The sequence below is a fragment of the Saccoglossus kowalevskii genome, chromosome 17 (genome assembly GCF_978046115.1).
Source record: "Saccoglossus kowalevskii chromosome 17, keSacKowa6.1, whole genome shotgun sequence".
NCBI classification, from domain to species: Eukaryota; Metazoa; Hemichordata; class Enteropneusta; family Harrimaniidae; genus Saccoglossus; species Saccoglossus kowalevskii.
In genome coordinates, this window is record NC_140657.1 from 14,813,694 (window position 1) to 14,835,454 (window position 21,761).

Sequence of the window (21,761 nt, forward strand, 5' to 3'; positions counted from 1 at the left end):
AAATAAAACTCTTATGGAAATAATATAAAGTGACATGAATATAGGTAACCTACTCTACATATACAGTCCTATATGACTGGCAGTTTAAAGTTCTATGGGAGTTTCATAATCCCATAATTCTATGGGAATTTCATAATACAGGACCTATGATCTCATCCTATAGAACATATGATCTAATGCATTAGTCCTATTTTTAAGTGAAATATGGTTGATTGTTATTAAAAAATGGGGTTAACGTTAGTATTACAGATATGAGGGAACCGAATCCACGACCTTCAATACGCAAGAACAATTCGAACACACAGCCCACTTTACTGCCTAATGCAGCAAACATTTATCATGTCAACGATCATCATTAATCTGCATCTCAGCAACACACTTGACAGAACTAACCTCACTGAAAGGCGTTGACCGAGTCGTTTAAATCATGAGAACTGATTAGTATGTTGGCGACATATCGCTGTTTACACGCTTAAATTGAACTGTAACTATAAAATTGACCAAAACAGAAACAATCTTCTGCGCTCGTGCAAACATACTACCAATAAATACTTGTTTATCACGTATACAAACAGGAAGCATTATTCATTGGTGTAATCCATTGAATTATTTATTTATTAGGGTAAGTAGAGTAGGAGGACTGACGGATTATCGACCTTGTTTACTGTTTAAATGATTTATATTAATTGCGTCCACGCACAGCTTCTTATCCCTTGCTAAGAAATCGTACGTGAACGCTTAGCACGGGCTAAGAAATGCTAAATACGGATTAAATCTGGCCTGTTTTTAAGACTCGGTCCATATACTTAGCACGGGCTAACGAGGTGTGCGTGAACGCTTAGCTCGGGCTGAGCACCCACAACGCAATCGTATTAAATGTTCATTTGGAAAATGTTCTTTTATACTCATAACTATTCAGTTCGGAATGCCATTTCCGACACGAAAATCAATGCGAGCAAATCTACGGACATTGTTCTTGACAAAAAATAGACTAACGATGAGACTATGTGGTACTTCCTGTTAATCTGCAATCTGCACTTTGCTTGGTATTGTTTTCTAAGCGTAGAACAAACATGTATACCTCCCTAGTTATTACCAAACGCTTCAGCGTGGTATTAATAGTTTGTTTTTAGGGGTGGGTGATACCAAGGTGGGAAATGGATGCACATAAGGGGTTAATTTCTTGAATTGCAATATAGAGGGTTCAGGCCGAAATACAATATATAGTGTTTTCATGTTTCGTCTGATATTTCTGTAGTATTCTGCTGCTGTAAGTAATGCACGATTTGTTCCGAAATTCAGTATTTTGTGTACATTCCAGGGGTATTCGTTTTTTGCTGAAAACACCCCTATTTTTTAATGGCAGAGTCGAATAGTTTCACTCCCACTGGGAAATCTGCATTGTTGCTTGAATGAGAGCTAATTAAACACATTTCCCATACCGGCGAAAGAGTATGCAACAGCCAATTAACAGCCTGTCACATGATTTTAGTCTGAATGTCAACATGAAAAGAGGCTAGTCCATTATACGCAGGAGTAATTGGGAGTAGAATATGTGAGGGATAGTATTAACAGAGATGTGTATACTGGAAAGTAATAACTATCATACTTTTGCACTCTGAGCATTCCTGTTTAAGTATATTGGTTTGAAAATGTTGAACTTGCATGATTTGCAATGTGTTTTTTTTACTGAAACTCCCCTATTGATCGAATTCCGGGTTTGAACGAGAACGACACACCACGGGATTCATTTGAATACAATGCTGAAGGCAAGCATGCCGTGCTACTGTGGTACTCCACTGACGGGATGACTTACTAGTACTGCATGCTACAACTTCGCTTCTGATGTTGCTTGCTAGCCGTGGATTGAATGAATCTTGATTACCGGTTAAAATGTTGCTCATTTGGCGTTGGTAATCTTTATTTGGAACTGGGTAACGCCGCAACGTCGCCAGCAGAAACCTCCTGGTACTTCGTACTATGATAAAACTCAGTCAATATACACCAAGTTCTGTCAATCGTAGTATTCCATGTGATGTACACCTAATATGCAAAAAATGTTGCTAAACTGGATAAAAATAGCAGACGAACATTTATTTACAAAATAAAAATACTTCGGTTGCCAATGAAAACAAGCCGGTAAAAAACAAGCAATATGTTTTCGGCTGTTACCATGGTAGGACATGAACGTGAAGCTAACGTCGGTTTATAACTAAAACCAGGCACCTTATACGAGGTTCGCAAAATATCATTCAGTCTTTAGAAGTCACTTTATTTTATTGCTAGGACGTATTCAGCCGTTAAATGTATTATTTCCAACCGTTTTGCAATAGTATTTTCTAGATTGGAGGCAGCATTTAGATTTTATTCAAAGTTCAATTGGGATTACGTTGACAGTGTAACAATGTCGGCGCCAGTGATCTCTTACCAGTGCGCAACGTAGCCAAAATAAAAGGCATGATCATTTGGCCATTGCTATTACAAGACTGGTAGGAGGTAATAATTTTGGGGCGAAAGTATTCAAAAAACAGATTTTGGCTGTTGCCATGGTAGCGGTGGGTCAGGATTGTTTTTCCAATTAGTGATGGTACGATCTGCCTATCAAGTTTGAACAAAATCAGCCAAGCCAAAAAAAAAATCACAGAAGAGTTAAAAAGCCATTCCTGGTGAACAGTTACTCTAACTTTGGGGTCAAATTTCTCATTAATGAAAAAAGATATAAAAAATTCAAATAGTAACTTTGTACCCACACTCAAACCGAGTACAATGAGCTATGTCTGAGGTGTTGTATCACAGGGAATTGGACAAACTTATGTATTTTAATAAATTATTGAATAATAAAATGTTATATAACTTTTCTTTTACCCCCTCCCCTTCCTGGTATCTAAATCAAGTAATCACTATTTTTATTTTGTAAACACATTTCCGTCTGCTATTTTTGTCAGATTCAAATCGTTCACCAATCGTTCATTTTTGGCATGTTAGATGTACATCACATAGAATACTAGGATTGGGAGAACTTAATGTATGTTAACCACGTGGAAACTGAGTTTTATCAATCTTGAAGGGCTCTCTGAACATCCACCCGCAGCCTGGACCCGCAGTAAAATCAGCCTTTTCACTTTGGCGCGTAGATGTTTTGACTTGACAAATTGTTTGACAGCTAGCAAAAAGATTGTGCGACGCGCATCGTAGGCGGCGTCTTTTTTATGACGTTTTGAACACTTAGTCAATTTGAGCAGTATTTATTCGGACAATGACTCAAGTTTAGACTTCTGATTATTTTATTTTCACACGTACAGTGACACGCGTTCTACACTGACACGCGTTGCTAGGTCGCAGCACTGTCTTGGAGCATATTAATGGGCAATTGGGTTCCCATTTCCCTCACACTCTATTGAGACACAGCACAGTGAAAATTGGATTCACATGTAATGCTTGAAAACATGTCAGCAAAAATAAATTAAGTGAAATTCTACGTGACTTCATAAGAGTTGGAAATGAACAAATTACACCCGACCCTACCACTCCATACACAATGTAAATTACACCCCAAAACATCCTTTCGCCCATGGGTACTATCGTGTTTCACCAGTGTATTCTATTTGACTTCAGGAGAAATTGAAATAAATTAATTATAATTTCAGCCTCTAGTTGAGCACCGATCAAATCATAAACTACCTCGTCTTTATGTCAACTTTAAGTTATTCATTGCCTACATCAGTGACTTCAAAATATATGTTTCAATTTAACTCGCTGTTAATTGCATGGGAGTGCCAGTCTTTCATGAATTTCTATTGTCATGTCAATTTCTTGCGATTACTGGGAACATGAAGCTGTAACTAAATCCTGGTATAAGCACCGGTTAGGCAGGCTTGAACTATGCATGTGAAGCCACCTTTCTCATTGTTTGGTAACTATTTGCTGCAAATGCAGCAACAATCAATATAAAAATATTACCCACACAGCATTCTACAGGTTACTTGTTGTATTAGTAATCATAGTGAAAATGACGATTTTTGTATATTCTTAACAAGTTTGGGCGTTACTTAACCCGTGCTAACCACTGTTTCCGCCCGTGCGGGAACATACGAGATTAGCTTAAATCCTAGCCCGTAGTTTGTGTACCGTGGATACTACTATTTTAATGACAGCACACATCATTTAATCACACGAGTTGGTGTAATAATCTATAATACATAGTGACAATGGTGTCGTCTGGCACAGGAACAATGGCCTGGCAAATGTTCAAGTATTTATTAACAATAACTTTTCCAATTACTGCTTAGTTCCTAGTCGTGGGTGGTAATTCCAAACACAAGTAGGGTTACGTGGGGAAAAATTAAAACCACAATTATATCTAGCTGATCAATATTCAAACTGCCAAGATCACGATCATTTGTAGTGTTACCAGCCTGCGAGACACATTGATTGTTAGTAGAGAAATACAAGCACTGAAATGTTTGCTGACGCATTAAACAAATCGTATATTGTTACCTTATTTATGACATACTGGTACTCCAAATTTCTTTATAGTAGTGATTCCAAAGATGGGTACAATATCATAGCAACAGTAATGCAACAAAACGAAAATTAGTGAATTACCAGTTAAACAGCGATATAGCGGCGCTGAGACAAACGTTTCTGAAGACTCTGTGGATATTATGAAATTGACTTTGTATGGTCATTTCAGGTTTCGTGTAGTTTGCCTGTCGATAGCTAATGTTCATGTCATATCTTTGGATTCAATCAGCTGAGTCAATTGAGACAGGTGAATTACGAGGCGTACTTTACATCGAACTTTACTCAATATTCACGATTGAAAAAAACAAACAAAAAACAACTTGGTGGTGCCAACATTTGCGGAAACGGGAACAATCACCTAGCACATGAAATTACAGTATCAATCAATCTTTATTTAACTTCCTACACAACTATGCAGCATTGTTCATGGATAGGGATTCAAATACGGAGTTGAGTGTCGATTAACTAAAGTGAAATATGAATACCGATTTCAGAAATGTTCGCTACTGTCTTTTAATGAGGGCATCATTGATATTTTTGTTATGTTTATATTTTCTACACTGATGTATTATATAGTTTTGCATAATAAATGAAAGCAGAAAGAAGTACTAGTAATTAATTTAAACTAACTGTAGTAAGTGTAGAATTAATGGTACTGACCACTGTCAGAGTGCAGTATACTAGCAGTTATTTAGCTGTCATGTGCTTCATGACACCGGAAGAAAATGGGATATGTAAGCAGAATACAGTAGTTAAGGTCATACTATAGGTATGACCATGATGGCGCTGTTCACCATGTTATCCGACGACGTCATACTGAGTTTGATGACGTCACAATGGTGCCGTGCATAAATTAGCATAGGTGATGACGTCATAATGGAGATCCGTGCATAAATTAACATAAATGATCGTACAAGGCCGTAAAGGGGGTAATTTGGATGATGACGACGTCACAATGGGATACTGTGAATAAATTTACATAAATGAAATATATTTGAATACGAGATCGTCTTCTTGTATAAATTTGCATAAATTACCATAATTGTTTTTTATTGAACGAGCATTGTAGTCACGAAAGAGTTTTTTCTGAATGTATCGTAGAGGGCGCGCACATACACGTACACACACACACACACGCGTTTTTGAAAACTAACTGAGTTTATTACACAAAAGAAGTAAACAAGAATGAAATATTTACATGGAGTATACATTTATGGCGTGGTTGAGTATTTTTTTAACTCCACGAAAAAAACATATGATGTGAGTAAGGTAAATAGTTGCATGGCGTTTAAATGTATAGCGTGATTAAATATATCTTTGTTAACACCTCGAAAATTACGTACATAACATGTTAATGTATGGCGTGGTTAAATTTTCTTTTTAACGCCACGAAAAATACGAGTACATGAACGATCGATTGCAAAAACAGAAAAGAGAAAAGTCAATAATAATAAACAGTGATAAATAAAGTAAGATTTATTCAATATATAAATATTTTGTTAATTTTTATATTTCTTACTTCCTTTTAATGAGTCAAGCAGTCTGTACACTTGTTTTTATTCCATCACTCTAATCAGAATCGCTCATCTGTCGTAGAAGAAAAAAAAAAGGAGTGAGAATAATATTAAAAAACGATAGTTATATAAAGAGGATAGTTTACTCCAGTGATATATCACTGCAGGATGTATTAATGCCGCAGCTACTACTTGCTCAAGTAAGTCCACTGATATGTCCAACTATGAAAGAGCCACACCTGGGAATACAGAAAACCCAATACAGTTACTTTATCATGCTGCACAAATTATCAAGGGTGATTTGACAGATTGCAATGGAATTAATAACAATCCAGTCGACATTGAGGTCCCTTCGAATAGAAAAGCTAAAGCTGATTACAAAGAAGGATGTAGAGACTGATGAGTTTGGTAATCATAGTTCATGTCAAAATGAAGCAGACGAGCGACATATCACCATGATAAGCCAAGATATTGTACACTGTGCAACACATGGAAGGAAGAAAATGCCTAAACATTTCAGTTTAGCTATGACTGTGAGGCACCTGACTGGGTCAAAAAAAGCTGTTATCATCTTGAACCGTATGGAACATTGTGCGTCATATGATGATATTGAGGTGGTTGACACAAGCTTCACACTTTAAGTTTTAGCCCAGGCAGAGAATACTGGTGTTGTTATTCCTACCATTATTGTTCCTAATGCATTTGGCCAAATGGCCGCAGATAGCAATAATATCATTGAAGAAAATTTAGATGGCAAGCAAACAACTCATTCTACTACATTGGTTGTGTACCAAAGGGGGCAGTTTAGTCCAAAGCCATTCAGAGTTGTACATGCAGATCATACTGTCAGAAGAAAAGCCTTAATTGAAACAGACTATGTTCATAATATTCTGGAGTGTGGAATATTTGGTAAGAGAACAACTGTCACAGACCTCTTCAACAGCATCAATGTTAAATGGTACCAACGTAACAAAGACCTGGAAAAAAGTCCATCATCCATGGATCTGACATGGGCAATTCTAGCATGTGTCCTACTAAGTTGTTTGAAGTGGCTATCAACCCTATGTCTAATCAAGAGATTATCCAGCTGGAGTTCTTTTAATGCACAAGTACTTCAATGTAATAAACCACTAACCACATAGATTGGTTACTGCCCTATGATTGCAGGTTCTCCAACTGAATTTATTGTGGTGTATACAGTCATGAAGCAAGGTCAGAAAATTATTAAGATACATGGACAGGCAGATTCAGTAATCACATTCGACTTGGCAATTTATGTAAAGGCGAAGGAACTACAGTGGAGATATGAAGAAGAGTGTAATGACACTGTGATCAGAATGGGTGGTTTTCATATAGCTCTCAACTACTTAGCTGTTATAGGGAAGCGCTTTGCAGACTCAGGCCTAGAAGATCTTCTCATAGAATTTAACACATATGGCGCTAACACAGCATCTTCTCTACTAAATGGTAAATCCTACAATCGTGGTGTTAGAGCTCATAAACTAGTGATGGAAACCATGCTGCGTTTACAGTGGCAGTCATTTTCCCAATGGCAGCTGAACATGGCACCTGAACACCAGATAGATATGACAAGAGTGGAAAGTTTAAACAGAAAGATTGAACTATTCAGAGATAAAGCTGTAAAGAAAGGTGAAATAGTTGAGGAATTTGAAGAGTTGTGCAGAGGTCTACCTGATATTCAACACAATTTCACGTCTTTCAAATCAGAAGCAGTGTTAAAGTCAAATCTCTTTGCTTTCTGGAACTCGTATACTGACATGGTTCAACTATTGCTTTTGTTTATTCGTGCTGAGAGAAGTAGAGACTGGAAGCTACACTACTGCTGAAATAGTGTTTTTTTTCTACTGCAAGGATAGAACTAATTAATCAGGATGGTTGCTCATATATCTTGCCAGACACTCACAACTAGGTATATGAAAAGTTCATGAAGGGAAATCACCCTGTTAGTCGCTCGAATACACATTTCAGTCAGGTTTGGACAGATATAGCCCTAGAACAGTCTGTTACCCTGGATTCCAAGAAACGTGGTGGGATAATCAGGATTACTCAAAAGCCATGAGCCTTAGAAAAATGTTTTCTCACCAGTCACGAGAGGGCAGCCATAACAACTGCAACAAAATGGACAATGGACGTGCGCCTGGTGGCAGCCACCAAACACTGCTCCTCATTTCCTGCTCAGTTGTCCAGCTCCGGAATATATCCAGGTGATATTAATCGTACTGACATTTGCACGAAAATCAGTGACTTTATTTGTGATACTGCTTGCATCCTCGATTCCTGTTCACAAAACTCATCAAAAACACTTCTGCTCTGTTGACTCACTGTAGGCTAATCCATGCGTGGCCATTGTTCTTGGCATATTGTTTCCACTGTAATGTATTTAACACCTGCAATTCATCTGGTCATTCAAGCCAACATTCCACCATGCAATATAGCAACTCCATCCTCAAATTATTCAATACCTGCACCTCCAGATTACCAATCTCTGTGTATGACACTATTAAGAATTTGATCACGTCCAGCAATACACAGAGGTACCAAAGCTGGTTCTAAATTAATAAGACATATAAAAACTATCCGTACTACATGCAGTCCACTACCACTTTGTAATGGTGTAAAGACCACTAATTTAGTCAAGTCTATTCACAACTGCAGAGATACCACTAGAAACATTATACGCATACCACTCCAGGATAGACAAACCAAATCAACCAATCAATCATAATAACGTCACCATTGCACTCTTCAATGCACATTCTGTCAACAATCCTGAAAAAAGGACGGAAATAACAACATTCGTCACTGATTACACTGTGAAATTATTGTTTATTACAGAAACATGGCTCAAACCACGCGGAGATGAAGCAAAGTGTTCTGATTTAACACCATCAGGATATACAATCAAGTCTTTCCCTTGCTCTGCACGAGGTGGTGGGAAATATATTATCATCACTGAAGCTCTTTCATCTCACATTACATGTACATCTGAATTTCCATTTAATCATCTATCCTATGAATTGGTTCAGTCATCACTAACATTATCACAGAAAATATTCAATTTCTGCTGCCTGTATCGCCCACCACCTAGTCACAAGAATAAACTCACGGATTCACTGTTTATTGATGACATTTTCAATCTATTAGAGTACTGCAATAACCTTCCTGGTTTGTCTGTTATCCTAGGTGACTTTAACGTCCACCATGACTGTCCACAAAATGCAACCACCTAAAAGATGATGGATCTACTATCAAAATTCGATCTCACCCAAACTGTATTACAGCCAACTCACAACAAATGACATATTCTTGAATGGCTACTCCATAGAACTGATGACAATCATGTCTTGTCCTCTAATGTTTCCAATGCTATCGCCTCTGATCATTACTGTGTTATTAGTCGCCTTAACATCACTGAATGCCTCTTGCTTTAATGCAGTCAGCACTGAATTAAAGGCCACCAAGCAACATCGCCACCGTGCAGAGAGACAGTCAAAGAAACTAGTTACCAACTAGTTGTCCACGATGTCTAAACCACCTACTATAGTGAGAAGATTACAAATAGCAGTACTTGGTAGAAGTGTGACTGCTACTCTGCCATCTATTTCCCATCAATTGGTTTGTCTGAACGCTTTCTAGAATACTTCGACAGTAAAGTAAAATTGATTAGAGGAAGGTTGGATTGCCAAGATCATGACATTTCTGTCCATAGCGAAAAACGTTTCCACGGTCACACTCTCAACAATTTTAATCTGATTTCTGAAGAGCTAGTGAAACGTGTGATTCTCAAATCTCCAGCTAAATTCTGCGATCTCGAGATCATATCAACTAACTTAACTAACTAACTTAATTGAATGCTTGGATACCATATATAATAACAATAATTAATGATTATACGGTGGCCCATATGTGCCATGGCACAGCTATTGTCTTGTGTCAGTTTTTTATTACCTCATGACAAAACTAGAATCACCAACGACATAACTCTATAATCTCATGACAAGTCATTAATGTCTCTCACACAAATTTAACATCTCTTAACACAAGCCCATTATCTTGTGACGTAACTTTATAACAACGTGACAAACTATTAACATCTTATGACACAACTGATTAAACTACCAGCACAAACCTATTATCTCTTGACACATTTCTACCATCTCGTGACACAACTTCAAATCCTCGTGACGTAACTTTATAACTACGTGACAAACTATTAACATCTCATGACACAACTAATTAAACTACCAACACATACCTATTATCTCTTGACACATTTCTACTATCTCGTGACACAAATTCAAATCCTCGTGACGTAACTTTATAACTACGTGACAAACTATTAACATCTCATGTCAAAACTTCATTCTCACAAGTTATGACAAATCGTGCTTTATTGTGACGGAAGTTGAATTATATATCTCACATTCCTTCAGTAGTTGTATATAACCGTTTTAGCACGTTCTATTATGAATGGCAAATGCATATCAGAGCATGCAGTTTAACTCGCTATTTGATGAAGGTGACAGCACGTATGTCAATGCCGAGGACGAAGAAAGCCTCATAAAATATTATTTCTTTAGAGGTTTCAAGTACGATGAAATTCTACTCTTTTTGTCGAAGTACTACGACATCAACATCAGCTGACGAACTTTGATAAGAAGATTGGGCCAATATGGGTTAAGGCGACGATCACCAGAGTACGACATTAGTGTAATCAGAGGTTATATCCAGCGTATAATAGATGGTCCTGGCTGCATTGTTATCGCACAATATGGCACAGTCTCCAAATGTATTGATGGCTACAGCAGGAAGTTACTTTGGCTGTACGTCACTCATTCCAACAATTTGCCGGATAATGTAGCTCTATTCTACCTGGACGCTGTACACGAATTTGGCGGTGCTCCAATAGAGCTTGATACAGATTTGGGTACTGAAAACGGGACCATGGCAGCCATTCAGTGCTTCTTTAGAAATGACGCTCACAGATATGTGAAGTCACCACGAAACCAACGTATTGAAGGGTGGTGGTCGTTTTTCCGCCGAAATCGTACAACTTGGTGGATTAATATATTTAAGGATTTAGAAACACAGGGTCTACTGGATACTAGTGATACATTGAATAAAGAGTGTCTTTGGTTCAGCTTTGCTCGTATACTGCAGAATGATTTAGACCATGTCAAAGATCACTGGAATACTCATTACATCCGAGCATCCAGACATGATACAGTCCAGGGAAGGCCAGACTCATTGTATTTCCTGCCAGAACGTCATGATGGTGTAGAAGATTTATGTGTACCTGAAGACGAGGTGAGCTATGCCAAGACCCAGATAGTTGAAGCTGATGGACAACACAGACCTATCAGAACCAAATAACTGGCATGACGCACTGCCATTATACAACGTGTTACTGAATGCGCAAAGCATGGCTGTTAAATGACATTTAATTCTGACAGATGCATGTCAGAGGTATAGCTTTTGAACAGCATTCATTAAAACAAAATGGCAACTAGTCAGCCATTTTGAATCAGATCGGAAAAATAAAATCCTGTGATTCAAATGATACGTAAAATTCAACAATTCATTGCATGAATATAATTAACATGTAAAACTTTATGTACTGTACACAACCCAACTATCCTTATAGAATCATAAATTATGACTTGTAACATCTGGTGTTCATGAAGCAGTTCCTGTGCACTTATTTTATTGCCCAAAAAATGTTTTATTTCAGTCAAATTTGAACTCATGACAACTATACTATACTGTGTTGAGTTTATAGTGTAACCATAAAGGAGGACAGTTTACCAATATCTTAAAAACTATACATAAAACACTTTACAAAATTGAACTTGCCCAGGATCCAAAACTTGGTAATGAAATATCCTTGGATTGAAAGAGATAGATTAAAACATTTTCAGTTTTTGTAGCCACAAAAAAAAGTACTATGTGCTGAGCCATCTATTTAAAGATAAATAATCAAGGCATGATATAGATACAGGAATTTACAAATTAAAATTAATTAAATGAAATTAAAACTACAATTCCATATACATCTTGTTGAATCATACATTGCAAACCTATTCTGGATATGTTGAATTAGGCCGATGAACAAAAATTCTGTGTTTCCGGTAACCCTACCTACCCATATTTTTGGTAAAATCAGAAAGTTTATTTTATGCAAATTAGCTGCAAAAATTTTATTTTTATGCAAATTAGTTAAATTTTATCACATTTAGCAGTCACAACTATTCTGTGTTCGAAAATTTCCTCATATGATTTTCTAAAAATGACCAAAAGTTGATAGTTGATTCCATCATGTGAAAAATAATTGTGTAAAATACACCAATGTTAACAGAAGATTTTGGGGAAAAAATAAATAAAAAGTAAAATTAAAATCCCTACCTACCTACCCAATATTATTTTATCCCATTACTGGAAACACAGATTTTTTTCTTGGCTTTAATTCAGTTATGTATGCAAATGAGGTCATTACATATTTTTGACATTGATTCCTGTAAAGTTCTAAATTATGCAAATTATAGTAAATAGTCAGGTTTAAACACCTCCTATATTGAATTTGAAGAGTGCTCAAGTAGAAATTAAATTACACCAGACAAACAGACAGAGACGGAGACCGACAGACAGACAGACAGATGGGCAGACAGACAGCACAGACAGAGACGGAGACAAACAGGACAGACAGAGACAAAGACAAACAGGACAGGACTAGACAGGACCAGACGAACGGACCAGACAGATGGACTAGACAGGACAGGACACGACAGGACCAAGCCAGACAGGTCATGTCAGGACAGGACCAGACGAACGGACCAGACAGGACAGGACTAGACAGAACCAGACAGGACATGACCAGACGGAACCAGACAGACGGACTAGACAGGACAGGACAGAACAGGACAGGACCAGACCAGACCAGACCGGACCAGACGAATGGACTAGACAGACCGGACCAGACGGGATAGACAGACAGACGGGACAGATGAACGGATCAGACCAAATTGGAATAGAGTGGATCTGCTCTAACCTGATCTTTGACACATAAAGCATAAATTTAAGTTACTTTATGCATAGCCAAAATGTTTGGCATTAACAATTCCAAACACCATATCCTGAATAAAGTTCTCATAAGACCTATGTACAACAGGCAAATGTAGGATACAGCTGCACGTATTGGGCTTTGGAAATCGAGAGAGCTCACCCTCTGCACCATCTTTGCCTAGCTCTTTATCATGCAGGAACTGAATTTCCTTTAATCCTGTGCTAAACATCAGTATTTGACTTAGTGTTATATTCAGTTCTTCTTCTTCCGCGGCCTGGAGAAAATCAGCAAAATATGCTAATATGTTGCTCTCAAGGTTGTATTTATTCGAGCCAATTTCACTTCTGGTATACAATACAGTCTCTTTGTTTTCAAACATAGCAGCCGTAAGGGGAAGGGCAGCCTCACAGAAAGCAGCTTTGAAACTCCCAGGGTACTGCTGGATTGCTTTGAGAACACCTAGTGTCGATAGTCCATCTCGGAATTGGTCAAATGCTGGTCGGTTCCTTCCATACATATGCTATTTAACTGTGGCAAGAATCATATCTTCCTTGTCTTCTTCTTCCAGGCTAGTATTTTGATTCAATACATCATGCACCTTGTCAAGATCAACATTCTTTAGTTTCAGCAAATCATCTTTAACAGTTGAGTTTTCAGGAAGATCATCTAATGTAGGTTTCACATCCAACAGACCAACCACTAAAGTGTTGAAAAACTGTTCTGAGAAACAGTGAGGGGCTGGACCTCCATGTACACTCGACATTGCTAACATTTGCCCTGCCATATAGTACTCATTCTCATCAACACATTTTGTAATACCAGAAATTGATTTGCTGCCAGTGGCACCATCTAGAAGTTGTGAATTTACAATATGTTCAGTGCAAAGAGTTAGTAGTTCCTTCATAGGACCTCCAGCATCAACTGCTCCTTCAGCATAGCCATCATCATCCATAAACTTAACAGACATCTTATTACTTGCACAGAAGGATTTTCGCTTCAAAGCTCTTTTAACTCAAAAATTTGGCTTCTTGATAAATTAAATTTGGAAGTTTTATCATAATTTATTTGGGTTGCCAAGTTACTTAATATATCTTCAATTGGTATTTCACCGCAAGTTGATCCTACAATGGGTGATGAGGTTGGGTGCTCTTCCTCTGAGTCTGTGAATTGACTACTATTATATTCATTGGAAAATAATCTGGCATATGCCTCATCTGAATGGATTTGTGTGTCATCAACTGTGAATGGATCTAGAGATTTTTCTTTTGTGAATGAACTACATTGTTGATTAGGTCCAGACCTTACTTCTGATTGAATGGTATTCTCATTTCTAATCTTCTGTCTTTTCTGTGGAATTGTCCCACTTCCTAAGCATGTGGTTGATGTGCGAGACCTATTGAAATCATCATCAGGCATACATCGCTCATCATCATCATTCCTGTCGCCATCATCATCAGTATTTAGTATAGTGTTGAGACCTTCCATTATGTCAACATCACTCTCTTCACATAGAAACAGGCATATCCTTCTGTAGTCCTTACCTAGCTCTTCTTTATAGCGAGACAATGTGAAGAACTCGCTATTCCCAGTTCCTGGAATAAACTGTGCATTAGACCCATCATCTAGCAAAAGTAAATAGGTGACATCTTCATTTATGGATTTTTTTTTGAAAGCCTTCCATTTGATGAGAGCTTTTTCAAGAATTGTAGATGCATTTGCAGTACGTTCTATTTTTAACGGCAACCGTTTCCTCCATTGCTGCTTCAACTGATGTGTTTTCTCGTCAAAAAACATGATACCAATATTTATCGTCACTTTTTCATTATCATCCTCTTCCTCCTTACTTTTCCTTTTCCTTCTCTTGTTTCTTCCTGTGTTAGATAGCTTTCGGTAAGCAGCAGCAGTTTTTTCCTCTTTATAAGCTTGAAAACTTTTGACTTTAGGTTTGTCTGGTTCCTTTACTTAGGAACAATTTAACCCACTGAAACCACTGTTTACTTTCATAGCTTGGGCTAAGTTGTAGTTACATCCTCTAAAGAGGTTATGGTTTTGACGACAAGTTTAGAAAGAATTCCTGAGTTCTGAGGGTATTCGAGGCTTATGAATTAGAAATAAAGAATATATAAAATTAATCCACATTTAAGAATAAACTGCAAGTAGTGATCAGAGATTATATTACGGAGTTATATTATACCACTGTTTCAGTGTCGTTAATACATTATTGTGATTGGAACAAACCATGTTTTAATTTATGCAAGCCATGGTTAAATGGAGCATAATGCACTGTTACCCATGTGTTATGGTTTTGAAGTTGTGTCCCGGTACGTATATAAATAGCAATTATTGATACTAAATCAAAAATTTATTAAAAATTTGCTTAAATTTTGTTTTATGCTGGTAAAACAAACTCAATTTATGAACATTATTGTGTATAGACAGTTTAATAAAGGGGAATGTCATTATACCAAAAAAAAGAGCAAACATCACAGTTGTCAAAAAATTGCCATGCCTGTGCAATGTAGTAGTGTGTACCATTATGTCAGTCAGTCATACTCTTGTCCAATTCCTACAATATTGCACATGAGATATTACAATAATACTTATTAGGTCACATGGTATATGGTCATCTGACATAACAGTAATATCTTGTGTTCAATGGCTTTAATATTGAACTGGTTATATGTCCAGTTATATACAACAATACTCTAGATATGCTTATTATTTAAAGTGTCTGTGAAATGGCTGCTATTTTCACGCCTAAAATTATCCATTGATACATAAATATATTAATTTTTATGTTTCTAAGCATGAATTATTTTTTTAAGTGTAAAAATGTGTTTTAAACTCAATCTACGGCAACTTTATTTTTGTGTATTTTAAAACGAGGCTCCTCATTAGCTTCTCATTTGCATACAGAAATTCCCCTTGTGACGTCAGAAGAGGAAGTCGCATGGCAGCTTGCATTGCTGATACGTGTAAATAAGGCAAATTTCTTGTGCAGTTTTCTCGTCTTTGACTAAATTTTCACTTATGTACTTGTTCGTCGAGGAGGAATGGACCATAATGAACACATAGTATCAATTTTTGTTGCATGGGGTTGAGTTAGATGCGAAATATGTTCGTTCTGGTGTAGCTGGTCACCGTGATCGTCACCGGCGCACGTTTGTACACTGACGCTGGACAAAATAGAATTTGACGTCGGAATTATCTCGTTATTTAGCAGGTTACTAGGCACGTCACTACACTGTTTTATTTCATCGATCGTCTGAGTAAAACCTTCAAAATTAAAATAAAAGAGAACATATTTTGACATTCTAAACATTAGACCACAGTGATCACTATAAAATAATTTAAAAAAACGACAAATCACAGTTACTAAATAAATGGAAATAAATTGAAATTTTGTTGAAATAGGTGAACGCGTCGGGTCACGACGAGGGAAAGTGTTAAAAGCGGCGTTTAATTGGATAACAAAAATAATCGAGATCGACACACATACAGATAAATTCAGAGTGGATTCGAGTTACCGTGATCCATGGCGTGATTGTCATAAGTATAACATCATATTAAAACTTTATTTGGTGGAAACACATTGACCAAGCCCGGATTCTTATTTCAGAAAATATTACGCAGATCAAGTTGCAAGCATGGAGGTAAAACAAGAACAGAGGTGTGAATTTGACATTCAACACCAATCACCGAACAATTCAGAACTTTTAGCCTTCGAAAATGAAAACAATTAGCAGTGTGTAAGGGCTGTGTAATTTCCTGTTTGTCCGACGCTTCGTTTTCGTGTCACTGTCAAAATTATTGCTACCTTTTACTTAACAAGGACTAAATAGTCTCTACAAAACGATAATCAGGATCGCAAAAAAGTCAACTCATTTGAAACATTTGCCGGACGTCTCTCTCTCTTCTGAAATCCGCCTCGGTGATCATGGTCCGGAATCTATTTCTTCCAAAAGTGTTGCGCCAGGTTTATGTTGTCGGCGTTTCTCTTTAAACCTAGTTGTTTTTTTCATGGACGAGGACAGTTTTTCCAAAAAATGAATCTGAGGTTAAGTGGCTTTCGTCCACTGATGTCGCACCTTCGGATCGATTAGAAACGTGTGAATACTTACACTATGACTATACGTTTCACTGCAACTGCCCTCAACACAACATCTAAAAACTCTCTCTCTCTCAAAAAAAAAAAAAAAATAGACAAAAAAAGAAAGAAAAAAAACGCAGACTGAAAAATGTATATCGTTTAAAAGTATACTGAATGACCAGTGTTATTACGGCTCAGGGGTATGACTTCCTCTCATATTTTGGCATTTTGGTGGCGCACTTTCGGCGAGAGTCGGAAATCCGGAAACAGTCGACCGTTTCAGGATAGGTGGTCGTGGATACGAGTAATCATTTTCAGCAAAAAAATCAATAACTGCCCATTTCAGTGGGATACAGATCTAAAATGGGAAACGTGAGGGTGGGCATTGCACAGGCACTTTAAATCACATGACCTTATATGGTCATCTGATATGTAAGGCGTATCTAGTTGTCAAATAGCTTCAATGCTGCACTGTTGCATTGTCCCATTTGCTGGAGTGTTTGATATATTACAGTTATGTAGATTAATGAGGTCACATGAGCCCAAACCATTATTGTTGATGACTATTTGTCATTAAATTAATTAAAACTAAACCCCAAACTAATCAGGGTTGCGCATTATTCCTGGGTATCCATGTACAATTTTCATTACAATACGATGATAAGTTCTCATGTAGTTGGTGAAAAAGATGAAAATTGCTAATATGTAAATTAGGTAATTATATGCACATATTTCAACCCAAACCTAATCAACTCTATACATCATCCCATTCCATAGCATCTGTGTACCAAGTTTCATCGAAATGAAAAAAGTAGTTCCTGAGACATCAGTGGAACAGTCATGGGAAAGCTGAAAATTGGCTAATTATTATTCAAATTAGGTCATTGATAAGCACGGATTTAAACCAAAATCAAATCAAATCAGTGTATTAGCCCAGAGCATCTATGAATCAAGTTTCATCAAAAACTAACATATGGTTCTTGAGATATCGGTGGAACGGACACACACACACACACACACACACACACACACACACACACATACATACAGACACACTAAATGCAAAGACTCCCATTGTGTGCTTGTGTGCTTCACACACAGGAGTAAAAACAGTACTATGTTTATAGCAATAACCAATAGCCCAGACAAAATATTATGTTCAGGGTCACTGCGCATGTCAGTTAGAAAATATAAAAGAAAAAGAAATCTCAAAAATCACAAATTTATTGACAATTTCAGAATAAATAAAAAAACAGTGCCGATTTTTAGAAACAAATTGAACAGATCCAGTTACTTTTTTTCTTGGTCTTAGGTACAGTGAAATTTACGAAGGTATAATATTTTTTCATTGAAAGTTTTTTAAATATTTCAAAACCGTATTTCTTGTCGTGATATAAGAATTTCAGATTGGATAACTACAATTATTTGCAATGACAATTATAACTCGTAACAATGACGGCAGAATGTTTATTTTGAAAGAAACTTGCTAAGAACTTGAACGTTTCGAAACGAACGATTTCGAAAACCATCAGCAGCCGTAACAACTGCTCGTTCACTGAAGAGCTTAAAGAGAATGCTTTATTAGCATAAATTAGCATATGATTCGTAAGCGTAGTTCCGTAACATATTGATTTCGCTGTCGTTTTGACACTCTTGGTCGGTCATGTGATAAAAAGGTTATCGCCTGATATGACTTATTCATAGAGTTGGTTGATACTCATGGCATCATGGGATGTATGGACAAGTGATATCAGGTGATAACCTCATATTACCCACAAGTTTCCTTCAATCATTTGCCGGTTCACTGCGAAACATCTGTTAATGTGCTGTGAGTGGTCAAGATGTTTTTTCTACCATCAATTGAAATTGATAAACAATTACAGATAATTTATATAAAAAACAGACATACCATCATGAAATTTACTATATTGTGTGTTAGAAAAGTAAAATAAAATTCTACAAACCCACGTACCCTCTAAGCGTAATATACATTTGGCAAACATTTTCTCAGTCAGAAACCCAAGATTATTGGTAAAAGTTGCCAACATGAAAAGCAATCTTCCTTCATTTTGTATTTAAGTACACCTAATTCAAGTTGTTTGTTTTTTAGATGAGATGACTACATTTCTCATTGCCAATTTTGCATAGGTGAACACTGCCCAGGAGCAGTACCTTAGCCTGTTGCTGTTGGAAACATGAATATTTGTTGTTACTTGTTGAGTTATTTTTGCAATGTGTGCACACAGTGTTCATACAGTGTCCATGTGACATATGCACACAGCAGACACACCTGGCACAACAAATGTGTTCCCTTCAACTTAATAAATATTAATAAATATCACAATTCAAACTGAATCAAGAAGTTTTAATTGGCTGATGGAGCATTGTCTAATGGTGTCAATGCGCATTGCGCTGATTGCTTTGGCTGATTGATTGATTCAACCACCACTGAAATTTATAAATATTTATGAAAAAATGAAGGGAACACCCTTCTTGAAAATAATCTGCTTTTCAAAAAATTCAAACGCGCGCTCTACGGACAGTGGTGGTTTTTGAAAAAAATAACATAGTCGAGCATTTTTTCTTTAACATACTCTATGCGGAGAGACAATATCGTTTCCCTGGAAACAACGATTCTAGTTAATCACAATAGCGTTACACGAGTATTTTGTGAATGACCAAATGTTGAACTTTTGGGTAACTCTGGTTTGAAATCTAGAATGGTAACAATTACATTACAGGATGGAGTGATATAGAAGAAGAAACCCACATGACGCAGTTCACCGACATCGCATTTTTTCATTTACGCCCACTTCCGTGAACAACACTTCTGTGAACAAGAACGTCAGTACCAACTTACCTGCTTTCGTTGTTCCCTCTTTATCAGCACTATAGATGATCAATAACTTAAGGCCGCGCCACCCACTGTCTGGTGGATATAAAACACCGTGATCCAGTCGGATGCCTTTATACACTGAACCATCACGTTGCTGTACGCTGTATCGCAAACCACATGCACTGGGAAACTGACTTGATACGGTGCTGAGAACAATCGTAGCATCCCTTTCCTTTGGCAGTTCGACCAGTTCACCAGTTAAAGTGTCCGATACATGGACAAATGATCCCATGGTGACGTGACGGATAACAAGCTCAGGGAGTAAAATTCCTTCACATAAGCAGAATTTAAAATGGCGCCAGTATACGCACCAGGGAATTGTGGGATACATATCAGACTTCCGTCATGGATATGACAGTTTTGTCATGATAAAATTTTGTCATGGGAATGCGAGTTTTGTCATGACATTGCATGTTGCAATACAGTGATATACTAGAGTGTAGTCACGATACATTATGAATGCATCATGTAAATGTGAATATTTATCACAATTCTTTGAAGTTATAGGATTTTCGTGAGACAAAACGGTATGTTTCGTAATTTTAGAGTTCGCGAATTTGAAGTTGTGTCACGAAATGGTAGAAATATGTCAAGAGATAATAGGTTTGTGTTGGTAGTTTAATTAGTTGTGTCATGAGATGTTAATAGTTTGTCACATAGTCATAAAGTTACGTCATGAGGATTTAAAGTTGTGTCACGAGATAATGGGCTTGCGTTAAGAGATGTTAAAGTTGTGTGAGAGACATTAATGACTTGTCGTGAGATTATAGAGTTATGTCATTGGTGATTCTAGTTTTGTCATGAGGTAATAAAAAACTGGCACAATAGTCCAGGCGATGGGTGCGAAAATTGCTCAAATGATGATAAAAGCATGAAAATCAGCACACATGTATGTTACATCATTCTAAACATTTTGAGAGGTGGAGCCAATGCAAACTGTAAATAACATAGCAATGGTTGCTAAGCAACATATTCCCCATAGAAACCGACATGCAGATACCTGCAGACCATTTTTCCGAACAATTTTAATGTATTTTTATATCTGCAGCTTTGATCTTCCAACTAGCACCACCCTGGAGCAAGTGTATACACATAGCAACAGTTGCTAGGCAACATATTTTCCTTAGCAACCAAGCATATTTGATGTTTGCTGATTTAAACAATTCCATGTATTTCAATATATATAGCTTTAGTATTATATCTTCACTCTGGGGAAAAAGTAAACTGCACATGGTTTTATAATGGTTGCTAGGCAACGCATTTACCTGATCATATCACCATGTTGGCTTTTTTAACCCATCAATTATTGTTGGCCTATTTTTATAGAACAATTATATAAATAGGTTATGCATGCTCCAGATGGTTTTTATTGAATCATAATCCATTAATTTTAGTGATCTTTTCAGGGCTGGCGGTGTAGTTACTTATTGGTGGTGGAAGATAGATGTCTTCAATTAACGTACTGGTGCATGCTCAGAAATGGCGAGCCCCTAACAAACAAGTGACTGGTCGAAATGCATTGTTTGTCAAATAGACAGCAAAGAATCATTGACATGTCCCACAGATGCAGGCTATAAGACAATTGCTGAAAACATCAGTCAATTTAATGAACTTCAGTGCATGCCTGTACAAATAGATGTTACACGTTTGGACAAT

At 37.0% G+C, this 21,761-nt stretch overlaps 1 protein-coding gene across 1 annotated transcript; it reads right to left on the reverse strand.

Annotated features, from left to right (window-relative positions):
- Window positions 1-13,141: 13,141 nt before the first annotated feature.
- LOC146732679 (G2/M phase-specific E3 ubiquitin-protein ligase-like) lies at window positions 13,142-14,086 on the reverse strand. Its single transcript, XM_085491897.1, has 2 exons — window positions 13,718-14,086; window positions 13,142-13,639 (listed from the first exon to the last, which is right to left on the reverse strand). The coding sequence occupies exons 1-2, from the start codon at window positions 14,084-14,086 to the stop codon at window positions 13,142-13,144; spliced, it is 867 nt and encodes a 288-aa protein (XP_085348023.1).
- Between the last annotated feature and the right edge of the window lie 7,675 nt (window positions 14,087-21,761).

Bases quoted from the DNA above. Each gene is read 5' to 3' on its own strand.
- LOC146732679 (XM_085491897.1), bottom strand. From the start codon at position 14,086: ATGTCTGTTAAGTTTATGGATGATGATGGCTATGCTGAAGGAGCAGTT. The intron at 13,640-13,717 runs GTGCATGATGTA...ACAGTTAAATAG, and splicing joins AGAATGTTGATCTTGACAAG to CATATGTATGGAAGGAACCG.